Genomic DNA, 13,582 nt, shown 5'->3' on the forward strand with positions numbered 1-13,582 from the left:
TTTACTAAGTGCAAAGAAGCAAAACAAATTTTGAATCCAGCTTTCTAAAAAAGAAAAATAAACAGTCATCATGAAAGCTATAAGGGCAGCACAGTGGTGCAGTCCTAGGTTCAAACACCTGGGCCTTTCTGTGTGGAGTTTGCATGTCCTCCCACAGTCCAAAGTCATGTCAGCAGGCTAACTGGAGACACTAAATTGCCCATAGGGATGAGTGGATGGTGTGTGTGGCAACCTGTCCAGGGTGTATTCTTGCCTCTCTCCCAATGCATGCTGGGATAGGCTCCAGCAGCCCTTGCGTCCCTGACCAGGATAAGCAGGTATAGATAATGGATGGATGGATGGCATCTTTGGGCCTCAAAGGTCAATTTTCTTTTTTTTCAGGAACAGTGAATTTCTATATTAAGGCTTATAAACTGATAACAACAATCCTTTTAACATTGTAACAAGAAATCATGTGATTAAAATATTTGAAGAATATGGATGGATGAAAGCTATACTGTTGTGTAACAACATCAAGGCACTTAATGTATGACTTCAAACAGCCAAGCTAGCAGTGATGAAGAGCTGAAAATATTACCAATAATACATGAAGGTTATGTGCTTTATTAATAGAAAAGATTTATTATAGGAAGCATAGAAAAAAAACATGAAACGTAATTTGTATTTTCGTTAAAAGTATTATTTTTGATATAGAGAAGGTCACAAAATTAAACAAACTTGAAATATCTCATCCTAGTTACCATCCCTGATTATGCATCCAAGCAATGGAATAATGAACAAAGCTCAGCCATGCTAACTCAGACAGTGTGTATAGATAAAAGCTGCATAGATCATGATAGAGGTAACATCACCTTTTAGCATGTATATGGTTTTATATGTATAATGGTTGATGTTATTATTTGTATCTGAGTATCAGAGACAGCTCAGTGAAGGCTGCAAAAATGCAGTTATGTATGCATCAGTGATTATCTCTCTTTCTTAACATCAGTGATGATTTAATTTAATGTTCCCTTTTTGAAATGTTTTTTATTTTTATTTCTAACCTATGGCCCTTTCTTTCATAGGATTCAACTTGGTTGGGGCACTTTTTGTGATTAGCCATGATATGTGTGAGTAGACTATTAATTAATGCCACTCAGAAAATACATGTTCAACCTGACTGACACAGGGGCCATATAATCCATTCAATTTAATCTCCTTCTGTTTTCATCTGGAAGGATTCCTCTAGGCTTTTCATGGCTTGGTCTTGGGTTATATCTCTCCAAACGTGGGAAATGTCAGCTGGCTTAGCTTCATATTCTTTGGCAAACTTCTCGTTAAACCTGTTGAAGACGTACTTCCAGTAGTCTGAGGCCTGGATGCTGGTGTCAGGCTGGATGCGCCAGTCAGGGTAAATGCTCTGATAGTCCTTGTATGGATGCCATTCCCCCTCTTTTTCACTTGACCTGAATTTTCTCTCACTGGCAACACTGGAGGAGCAGATATTAATCAGTAATTCAGAGGATTCCTCATATCTGTAACCCCCGATCCCCTGAGGACGGTGAATGGAAGCAAAGTGCTCTGTGTGGTTCTTGCCGCCTGCTTCACACGGGGTCTCGCAGAAGGGACACTGCCTCCCACAGCCAAACACCCTGTTAAACAGCTCCTTCTGTGGCTGTAAGGCCAGTGAGGTCAGCCTGGCCCTCACATCCCCACCTTCCTGAAACTCTTTAGTAATGGCCTGCTCCATTTCATCCACAAGCCTCTTCAGACACTGGGAAAAGCCTTCTGGCTTGGCAGTGTTTAAGGCCAGGACCACTTCAAGGGGGTCTTTGGGGATGGTGAGCTCCTGTAGGTCACTACAGATATCCCGATTGAACTGCTGAATGTTCTGGTCCTCCTCACCCCGTTCTGTCACTCTTTCATTGGCCTTCATCTCTGCATTATTAATGGCTTCCTGTAATCTTTTTACCATCCCCTTCATGTGCTTAATCTCAATGTTCCTCAGGCGATCTCCCTCTGAGAACTGCTGTTCCATCTGCTTAGATATCCAGTCGTGCACAAAGGCCTTGTAATTAGTTATGTAATTCACAAAGTTCTCAAAGTCATCATCTGAAAGCAGCTGCTTGAGAATTGAGAACTGGAAGGTGGATCGAGTGCTGAAATCCGTGGTTTTCTCTCCTGTCAACACTTCATCCACAAGGTCAGGGCCCAGAGACTTGGTGATGTATTCCTTCACTGCATTTAATAATGGGTAACAGAAAATATACTCTATTCATTTCAGAACTAAATTTCAAAAACTGAAATTATTTGTATATGATTTTAAATCCTGTTCCTTTTACCTGTGGCAGGTGTCCCAGGTGTGCTGTGCTCAGCAGGTCTTGTCTCTCTCTGCTGAGTCCCAGATTCCAACACACCTGACTGTGATTCTTCCTTTTTATTCTGCTCTTTAAAAGTTTCCTGTAAATCAGACCTTGATTTACCCCCTTCTCATCCCCATTTTTACCCACAATTTGGGAAATCTCATTTCATTGAGAAGTGAGATTACATACTAATATACATACTAATAAAAAAATGTTTTAAGTACTTGAAACACTGAAAAATACACACAACGAACACTGAAAAGATCACACTGGGACCCTCCAGGACTGGAGTTTGGACCCTGCTCTGGAGTTTGTGTAAGAACTCTCACCTTCTTCTCCTCATGTGCAGTACACACAGTGTCTTTGGTGTCTTTTCTCAAAGTCCCATCCATGGTGGCAGTATCTGCTAGACCACTCTTTGCGTCTGACTTAGCTGTGTCTGCAGAGGACGGCTGGGCCTGGGCCAGGCATGAGGATGGGTCCTCTGGTGCTGGTTCTAGGCCCAGACTGGATCTGTTGTCTGTGGTCCCCTCCTGATACTCAGAATCTGCACCAGAGATGTTCAGAGACAGACCACAGTCACACTCCCTGGTATAAAAGGTGCAAGGAAGTGGTCCACAATCCTTATCATCCACCTCAAGTCAAATTTTGATCATTGGAATGCATAATAATAATGTGAATCAGGGTAAACTCATAGCCCATATTTATAAGGTTTTAAATGAGAAGTCTAAATATTAAATATGCATTCAGCCCATACAACGTATATGCAAGAGGAGGTAGACCCCAGCAGCAGTATAAATTAAGTGCATTAGGGGGTCCAAGGATGTGTCAATTGGAGGAGGCCCACATGGTTAGTGTTGGTATGGATTCCTTGATCCTAGCCTGTGATTGGCCACAAATGGAATTTTTGAATATGGTGATTAAACAAATCTAATAGGCTGGAACAACAGTTCTTTGTCTCTGAAAACTATATAAACTCATGTATTGAACTTGATATGTTTGAAGACTGTACCCGTACTTCTTCCTGACCGGTCATTTTATAAAAACATCAAATAGAGCTCCTGTTCGGTATCTTTAGCTTCAACACCATCATTTTTGTTACAAAATTCCTACCAGACACTGGCACACTGAAAAGCACTTCTGATCCAGGCAGACTGCATCTTCCCTAACTCTGAGTGACACTATGGCCATTAATGCACCTGTGGGGCTACCGGCCTCCAATAGCACAGGCATGGTCAGGATTTGCTCCCAGGCCAATACAGTAGAAACATGCTTTACCAGTTTATTTTACACACTAAAAACATTTCCATTCCATATTTTATCATGTCAGGCTGCATTTAATAGTGGGTAACAGAAAATTTACTCTATTCATTTCAGAACTAAATTTCAAAAACTGAAATGACTCGCATATGGTTTGAAAACCTGTTTCTCTATACCTGGGGCAGGTGTGACAGGTGTGATGTTCTCAGCAGGTCTTGTGTCACTCTGGTGGTTCTCAGACTCCAACAGACTTGTCTGTGATTCTTCCTTTTCTTTCTGCTCTTTAAAAGTTTCCTGTAAATCAGACCTTGATTAACCCCCCTTTTCACCCCCCTTTTTACCCACAATTTGGGAAATCTCATTTCATTGAGAAGTGAGATTATATGCTGATATTTAAAAATAATGTTAAGTGCATGAAACACTGAAAAATACACACAACAAACACTGAAAAGATCCCACTGCGGCCCTCCAGGACTGGAGTTTGGACCCTACTCTGGTGTTTATGTAAGAACTCTTACCTTCTCCTCCTGCTCATCCTTCCCCTTCTCCTTCTCCGCCTCCTCGTCCTGGGCACTACACACAGTGTCTTTGGGGTCTTTTCTGTCAGTATCTGCTAAACCACTCTCTGCGTCTGACTTATCTGGGTCTGCAGAGGAGGGCTGGGACTGGGCAGGGCATGAGGACGGGTTCTGTGGTGCTGGTTCTGGGGCCAGACTGGATGTGTTGTCTGCGGTCCCCTCCTGATACCCAGAATCTGCACCAGAGATGTTGTTCAGAGACAGACCACAGTCACACTTCCTGCTATAAGAGGTTCAAAGAAGGGTCCTCAACCCTTAATATCCACCAAAAGTCAAAATTTGATCAAAACTGAGATTATATGTTTTTAAAACCAGTTCCTTTGTACCTGGAGCAGGTGTGCCAGGTGTGCTGTGCTCAGGAGCTGTTGTGTCTCTCTGCTGGTTTTCAGACTCCAACAGACTTGTCTGTGATTCTTTATCTTTCAAAGTTTCCTGTAAATCAGACTGTCATTTACCCCCCTTTACCCACAACTTGGGAAATCTAATTTCAATGAGAAGTGAGATTACATGCTGATATTATAAAAAAGTTTTAGGTACTTGAAACACTGAAAAATACACACAACAAACACTGAAAAGATCCCACTGCGGCCCTCCAGGACTGGAGTTTGGACCCTACTCTGGTGTTTATGTAAGAACTCTCACCTCCTCCTCCATCTCCTCCTTCTCCTCCTGCTCATCCTTCCCCTTCTCCTCATTCTCCTCCTCTTCCTGCGCAGTACACACAGTGTGTTTGGTGTCTTCTCTCAAAGCCCCATCCATGTCATCAGTATCCGCTATACCACTCTCTGTGTCTGACTTATCTGGGTCTGCAGAGGAGGGCTGGGACTGGGCCAGGCAGGAGGATGGGTTCTCTGGTGCTGGTTCTGGGCCCAGACTGGATGTGTTGTCTGTGGTCTCCTCCTGATACTCAGAATCTGCACCAGAGATGTTCAGAGACAGACCACAGTCACACTTCCTGCTATAAGAGGTTCAAAGAAGGGTCCTCAACCCTTAATATCCACCAAAAGTCAAAATTTGATCAAAACTGAGATTACATGATTTTAAAACCAGTTCCTTTGTACCTGAAGCAGGTGTGCCAGGTGTGCTGTGCTCAGGAGCTGTTGTGTCTCTCTGCTGGTTTTCAGACTCCGACAGACTTGTCTGTGATTCTTTATCTTTCAAAGTTTCCTGTAAATCAGACTGTAAGTCATTTATCCCCCCTTTACCCACAATTTGGGAAATCTCATTTCACTGAGAAGTGAGATTACATGCTGATATTGTTTTAACAAATTTAATTACACGATACACTGAAAAATGCACACAGAAATATTGCCAGCAGATTGAACAGCTCTGCTAGCTAACCATTTCATCTGAAATAAGCAATAGGGAAATGACTGCATGCATAAACTAATCAAATGGTTGAAAATGAATGCAGTTCAGAAAACTAGCTGCATCTGTCCCCGAATGAATACAAATGAAAATGTTCATGTCCTTGAGATTCAGCTATAGAATTGCTATGAATGCCATGAATAAATGACCTTGAATAATTCAAAGCCATGTTCAAATGGTGTGAATGAAGCTGTACAGAAATAAAGACTGATTGACCAGCCAGGGTGTACCTCTGCCTCATCTTCAGGAGGGCCAGGGTCAGGGTGGCCAAGGCTCTGGGACTGGGTGCTGTCATCAGAGTGGGTGTGGTTATCATTATGGGTGTGGTCATCAGAGTGGGTGTGGTCACTACAGTGGGTGTGGTTATCATTGTGGGTGTGGTTATCAGAGTGGACTTGGCTCTCACTGTTTGGGTGCTCAGGCCTTTCCTGTTGGTTAGAGTCTAATACAGTGGGTCAAAAGAACAAGCAGAATGGCAGCTGTCACAATATAGGCAGATCCCTCTACACACGATAAAACACTGGCTCTAAATATCTTTCCATTTAGCTGAATGGTTGTAGAAATAAACAATTGAGAGTCATTGTCAGCCTGCAGCTTAATAAGGGCCCACAGACAATACACTCTTATGAATTTTATTGTGGGTTCAGAAAGTTGGGAACCATGGTTTCACAATGCAGGGGAACCCTTATTTCTGTTGGAGGTTTTGGGGGTGGCATTACTCAGCACCCCATCATCCATTTCCTTGGAGATGGTGGCAATGCATTCAGTTCCCGGCTGCAGGTCCGACAGCACAACCCTGTGGACGACGGCAGAACTGCCCCTGGGTTCTGCTCCAGAAATGCTGACCTTGAGGTCTACAATCAGGTTCCCAGGTACAGAAAGCTCTGTGTGAAAGAAGCATTAGCACTAGCATTAGCAGATATAGCAGAAAGCAACAGTCTCATTATGTGCATTATTATGTGCATAAAAATGGCCCTCATGGCCCTGAAAATGAATGCTGTCCCACTTTCAATTCAAATTTGAACCTAGGTGGCACATTTAGATAAAATGTGTACATGAAGCATTAAGATGATCAGCAAAATCTCTCAAGAAACCTGCAAAAACCAAACCAAGGGAAATTTACTTGTTTTCACAAACGGCCCTGTTTCTTACAGAATACAAGATCTCTCTATACAAGATAAAACACTGGCTCTAAATATATTTCCAAATATCTGCATGGTTGTAGCAGTAAACATTTGACAGTAATATTTCAATCAAGGCTGATCGAGAGTATTGCAGGGATTTCTGCAGCCATATACAGTCCCAGTGACCAGCCTAAAAAAAAACCAAAACAAAACAGCCACTACAAAACAACACACCCCTAACCGTGGGCAACCACCATGGTCAAAAAGCTAACACCTCGTTTTCAAAGAACAGCATACAGCGCTGTGAAAAAGTATTTCCCCCTTCCTGATTTCTACTATTTCATATTTGTCACATTGAATGGTTTCCGATCTTTTGACAAAATGTAGTATTGAACAGAAACTGAGTAAACGCAACAGACATTTAAAAATTAATTTTTTATTTATTTTATTGTGTCTGGCATAAAGCAAATAGACCATTTCACAGAAAGAACATCATACCAACAGTCAAACACGGTGGAGGTACTGTGATGGTGTGGAGATGCTTTGCTGCCTTGTGAGCTGGATGACTCGCCATTGTTAAAGGAACCATGAATTCTGTTCTGTAGCAGAAAATTCTTAAGGAGAATGTCCTGCCATCAATCCATAACCTACCAAATTGTCCAAATTAAAGCAGATCATTTTCTGCAAAGAAAGGTGGGCTAAAATTCCTCCACAGTTTGGTTGTATTTATTGGGGCTAAAGGTGGTGCAATCAGTTATTAAGCTTATGGGTGTTTGATAACTTATTTCATTAAATAAATGAAATCATTAAAAAAAAGTTTTTTGTGTTTACTCAGGTTCCCTAATATTACATTTTGTCTAAATATTAGAGTGACAAATATGCAATAATAGAGGAAATCAGAAAAACCTAAATAATCTTGCTGAGTACACTAGCTATATAAAACATTAGGGCAGTTCATGTAAATATCAGTTACTAAAATCTAATTTCTTCATATAACTGCTACTGCTTTGACTAATTTAGCAAGCTGGACTAATTCAAGCTAGCTAAGCGATGACCTGAAAATGAAGCTAGGGGACCTGGTTGCTAACTAGCTCGTTGGGTTTACCTGTGACAGGTGCCCTTGCAGAGCACAGTCTGTAGCCGCATTCACTGCAGAACTTGTCATTCTGCCCACATTCCCTGCGGCACTGGGGGCAATCCATCCTCCTCCCTCTGGGCAAACATCACAAAATGACAGAATGAAGAACCAAAGCACCCTGCACTGAAGGTAAAAGTGTTAGGATCTGGGGATGGAAGGGGACCACGGATGAAATTAGTGCGGCCCATTGGAGATTTGTGTAGATTGCAGAGGGATCTCTGGTGACTTCAGCAGGCTATATGTCAGCTTGGTTTAGAAATCTTGTATTTTTGTTAATAAATGATGGCCATTTTAGTCTTAATCACTGAAGATGCAGGTGTGTTCCGTTCACTGTATTAACTTTGCTGTGTCAGTTCTACTTCTCATTGCCAACCTGAACTTACTATACAAGGCCGAGCAATCTTGTCAAAATCTCCGCGTTAATGATTGTATCTCAGGTAGCCGGGCCGTGGAAACTAAATGTCTTCATGTCATCAAAGGAAGGCTCGGCATGATTGAAATGCATTAAATTACATTAATTACATTAGTTACATGAATTACAGTCATTTAGCCGACACCCTAAACCAGAACAACTTAATATACAGGAAAACAAAAGTGAATTAACCTGATAAATTGACTAATAGTGCCAAACCAGACTAACAGGATTTCACAGCAAATAAGAATATATGTAACATTAAGGATCTACATCCATAGAGTCCTTGCAATATAATTTTTTGGTCTCGTTATCTCAAGATCATGACATACCTTTTGATCACAAGAAAATGGAGTTAGCCTCCTGATCATGGCTTATTTATTCTTGTGATCATTTCGAGGCGGCTGATCCTGCTGCTGCTAGCAGTATTTGCATGGGTGTGGGTGAGACCAACCTTCTCCAAACAAAAACTTAACATTTCCCATTAAGGGCATCACCAATTAGCATACTTTCCAAACATTTCGTTTCTATATTTAGCATTACATTTACATTCACATTTAACATTTATATTTACACATAATCCATGATTTTTCAATGTTGCTTTAATGCAGAACATTACTCTCGTAAAAGTGATTACAATTTGGGACTACAACAAGCATCGTTTCTCCTGATTAATTTTCCAGTTGAACTCAATGGAAAAAATATTTAGGAGAAACAATGCTTGTAGTATCTACTGCATATCTGACAGCAGCACGGTGGTTTGAGGCTCATTTGATATCTTGGACCCTTGATGACTTAAAGCCATCTAGCCAACAAATGTGTTCCATACTGTATCAGCATAATTTACAGCTGAATCTAGTCCCATCCCCCAATTCCCATAGAGATCCATTCAAATGATCCATTTTTGTATCGCTTGTAGGACAACCTGAAAATAAGATATCCAGACTCTGATTATGTTGATAGGTCACAGACATCAGGAAGTCATGGCATGCAAATGATATGCAACCATATACAAAACATGACTCTTTTATTTGACTATTGAATTTCCCTGTTTCAAGCTTTTTCCTCAACAGTTCACTGCAGCAAAAGTAAACGAGCAAATGGTGGCACAGGAGGTCTCAGGAGTGCATTTGTTTAATTCTTGCTAGTTTTCTGAACAATGATTTGTTGTTAAGACCATTAAAGGCTTAATATTGTACCATTTTTTGTGCCCAGGCGTGTAGTCTGCTGCACAGATGAGAGAAAGAGCCTGCAAAAGACAGCCAGATTGGGGAGTTTGCAAATAGTAAATAATTTGAAATGTAGATAGTTTGGTGTCCATGAAAAGTTCCCAATGGAAAGAAGGATAACCAAAGTCAATTGAATGGTGGAATAGTTTTTTTTAAAAAAAACTTTACTTTGATATTATATTTGTTTCATTTTGTTCTTATTAGCATTTTGCTTTGTTGTATTAAGACTTTCATTCAAATAGGTCTTTGTGTACTTTGAGACTATATCACTAATTAGCCAGCAAATGTACCAACATCAACGATGACTTCCAACATCCAAAACCTAAATAACCTGAATAGGCAGGTCTGCTTTAAGGCATGAGTTCCAGACTGCAGGCCACACACCACAGAAAACACAGTATTTTGGAATAAGATCAAAAATAATTAATTGATTGATTAATTTAGATTAAACAGTAAGAGATAAATACAGATGTGGTCCATGCGGTTAAAAATACTCAACAAAATGCTTGATGCGCAGAAGCTGATTCTGACATCGTGAGGGAAATGTGTGAGTCACTTGGAGGAAAATCTTGAGAAAAGATGTAAAAGGCGGGAAATACTGTGGATACACATTTTTGGGACCAAATTTCCAGAAGACCAACTTCAGCCAGCAAAACAACATGAGTTGAGGGTGACTCAACTGGAGAGGATATACGTTTATTTTAATTATCTAAAAAGATTTTAAAAGATTCTGTATGGAAGAATTGTCAAAGACCCCCATGCCTAATATCCTAAAATATACAAGACAACTTAATAGTTTAATCTCTGTCAAGGTAGGGTACACAAAGTACAGGGAACCGGAGCCCCAATAATCAAATCAAAATGATTACTAGTTGAAAACAATTGTGTTTGTGTAAAATATAATTTTCCTGTGTTGCTTGTATAGCAAAGCTTTCATAAAGCACAAATAAACTACAGTATTTAACAAAGTGTTTGCAGTCTAAAGTCCTGTTTGTATGTATAATAAGCTGTTAATGAAAAAGAGGGTGTACTTGTTTCATTCATCCATCGTATAATCCTGCACGGTCCTGGGCTACAGTGCTGCTCTATAGCAATATCTGCCAATATTAGTTTTGCCTCACTTACCGGGATAATCTGTTCTGGAATCAGTTCGCGCACAATCTTTTCCGCAGAAGAATAAAGCGAAGCGTGAAGATGCGATCAGGATCTTTTTCACAGCGGATGCTCTAGACTGGGCACAGAAACAACTACTGACTGTCACCCAGTTTTATAAGCAAGCAAATCGAAAGTATTATTGTCAGTTTCGTTTGGGCGAGGCTATTAAGGGGGATAGGCTACGATATTACATAGTCTGTTTGTATTACAGTAACATATTGATATTCTGTTGTTATTACAATTACATTATGACACGTTAGCTCAGGATTTGTTCAATAGTTCACCATATGTAACTTTACTGATATCAACTGTGGGTCAATCGATGAATCAATACCGCAACCAAAAATTTGAATAACAATAATTTCCCGTATAGCGTTATGGAACGTATTACTGCAAACTGTTCTTCCTGATTGAAAAGTCCTTAAATACGGAATATTCATTTTATGTAACATGCAAGTCCGTTTCTGGCATAATTTGACTCTGAGAGAAATTGATACCTCTTTAGACATCAAAAATGTCTAATTACAACATTGAACGATATTTTTACGGTTCGCGAAATTGCATTTAAGGTTGTAATTAAAATCTCATGAAAAACACGTTTTCAACGTACAAAAATGCCGCGTTACTCACACATACAAAGCACTGTCTGTAAGTCATGACTTCAGATATGTCTGCCATTAAAAGTATTGATATCAAAATTGTGCCAAGTTTCATTAAACAATACTGGCTAATCTCACACAAATTAAACAAGCTGTATTTCACAGCAATGCTACCTAACGTTTCCTCAATTCTCTCTTCTTTTTTTTAACTTTTTACTTTTTTTGTCTTTGTTATTTTCATTTATTGTTTTAGTTTATTGTTTTTGCCCAGAACCTCTGAGGGGCAAGGGTGAAGGTGTTCATTTATTTGATTTCGTATTTGTGTGAGTGCTCTTTCTCTCTCTCTCTCTCTCTCTCTCTCTCTCTCTCTCCCCCTCCCTCCCTCCCTGCCTGCCTGCCTGCCTCCCTCTCTCTGTCACTCTCCCTCGCTCCCCCTCCCTCCCTCCCTGCCTGCCTGCCTGCCTCCCTCTCTCTGTCTCTCTCCCTCGCTTCCTTCCAGGGGCGTCACACCGGCGTGGCAAACCTCTTCTTGTTTGCCTGTTAAAGAAGTGTTTTCTTTGACACTTTGCCTATAAGGCCAGCATCCCAGAGTCGTCTCTTCACTGTTGCAGATGAAACTGATGTTTGGTGAGTACTGTTCAATGAAGCTGCCAGCAGAAGATCTGTGAGGGGGCTGTTTTTCAAACTAGAGACTGATAACCTTGTCCTTCTGTGTAGTTGTGCATCTGGGCTTTTCACTCCTCTCTCTGTCCTGGTTATTCATAGCACTCACACTGACACCGCAGCCCAGTATCTCCCCCAGCCACCCCCAGCCCAGTATCTCCCCCAGCCCAGTGACTCCCCCAGCCCAGTGACTCCCCCAACCCAGTGCCTCCCCCAACCCAGTGCCTCCCCCAGCCCAGTGCCCCCCAGCCTCCCCCAGCCCAGTATCTCCCCCAGCCTCCCCCAGCCCAGTATCTCCCCCAGCCTCCCCCAGCCCAGTGCCTCCCCCAGCCCAGTGCCTCCCCCAGCCCAGTGATGTTTTTGTGAATAGTTTAAAGATTAAAAGAAAATGAAAAAAAAAGAAGTTAATACTGATCATTAACACTTGCCACACAAAGTACTTGACGCCTAGTTGCATGATTTATTACTTGAAAATGCATTGTGTGCATTTATAAATCAACATTGCTCCCACGCTTTGTGGAATTGTTATTTTTATTTATTTTTTTTTTGGTTATCTTTATGTTTTTATAAAATGTGTGTTTAAACTGGATGGGTGGGCCTGTGATGGTCTGCTGCAGGTTAGCCTGAGCTCACCTGCCTTTTGCTCCGGCCTCACCTGGACAGGAGTCACCTCTTTAGCTTCTGTGTGCTTCATCACCCTTTTCCTGTCCCCTGACTGAATGATTTATTCTCCAAGGGACAGACTGATTTTCCCTGCTCCTCTCAGGAGCTCTGGGTTTGATTGGAAACACTTTCCCTGCACTTTGTGAAGAGGCTGCTGGATATACAAGTATGAGTGATTATGCATTTGCTTTGTTGTTCTGAAATGTGTGAAGACAGTGGGACCTGATGAACGTCTTGGAGCAGCATTTGGCTTCCCCTCAGTTTATTGGAGGAACAGTGTGGTGCATCCTGGGTAAATTTCTGCTTTGATCTAAAGCTCCCTCGCTTCCTTCCAGGGGCGTCACACCGGCGTGGCAAACCTCTTCTTGTTTGCCTGTTAAAGAAGTGTTTTCTTTGACACTTTGCCTATAAGGCCAGCATCCCAGAGTCGTCTCTTCACTGTTGCAGATGAAACTGATGTTTGGTGAGTACTGTTCAATGAAGCTGCCAGCAGAAGATCTGTGAGGGGGCTGTTTTTCAAACTAGAGACTGATAACCTTGTCCTTCTGTGTAGTTGTGCATCTGGGCTTTTCACTCCTCTCTCTGTCCTGGTTATTCATAGCACTCACACTGACACCGCAGCCCAGTATCTCCCCCAGCCTCCCCCAGCCCAGTATCTCCCCCAGCCCAGTGCCTCCCCCAGCCCAGTGCCTCCCCCAGCCTCCCCCAGCCCAGTATCTCCCCAGCCTCCCCCAGCCCAGTATCTCCCCCAGCCTCCCCCAGCCCAGTGCCTCCCCCAGCCCAGTATCTCCCCCAGCCTCCCCCAGCCCAGTATCTCCCCCAGCCTCCCCCAGCCCAGTGCCTCCCCCAGCCCAGTGCCTCCCCCAGCCCAGTGATGTTTTTGTGAATAGTGACAAAAAGTAATTTTTTTGTCACTTTTAAAATGGCTGACTCAACACACTCCCGCCCCATAATGTGTTAAGTCCTGGTCTAGCACACTGTCTCTGACTCAATGTGGACAGACTCCAGTGACTGAGTCCTGATGTAAATCCTGGTTGATTGTAAGACTAGA

General features: G+C 42.0%; 1 protein-coding gene and 1 long non-coding RNA gene across 2 annotated transcripts in view; both read right to left on the reverse strand.

The window, feature by feature from the left end:
* LOC135258439 (interferon-induced very large GTPase 1-like) overlaps window positions 1-13,582 on the reverse strand; it is a 465,270-nt gene that overhangs the window by 365,880 nt on the left and 85,808 nt on the right. Inside the window, exon 13 of the mRNA XM_064341833.1 lies at window positions 4,823-4,876. Coding sequence (XP_064197903.1) covers window positions 4,823-4,876 — 54 coding nt within the window. The remainder of the gene's footprint in view (window positions 1-4,822; window positions 4,877-13,582) is intronic.
* On the reverse strand, window positions 6,172-11,413 carry LOC135258478 (uncharacterized). The gene is made up of 3 exons (XR_010330998.1): window positions 10,577-11,413; window positions 7,778-7,884; window positions 6,172-6,432 (listed from the first exon to the last, which is right to left on the reverse strand). It is a non-coding gene; the product is annotated as an uncharacterized LOC135258478 (long non-coding RNA).

The sequence above is a fragment of the Anguilla rostrata genome, chromosome 7 (genome assembly GCF_018555375.3).
Source record: "Anguilla rostrata isolate EN2019 chromosome 7, ASM1855537v3, whole genome shotgun sequence".
NCBI lineage: Eukaryota > Metazoa > Chordata > Actinopteri > Anguilliformes > Anguillidae > Anguilla > Anguilla rostrata.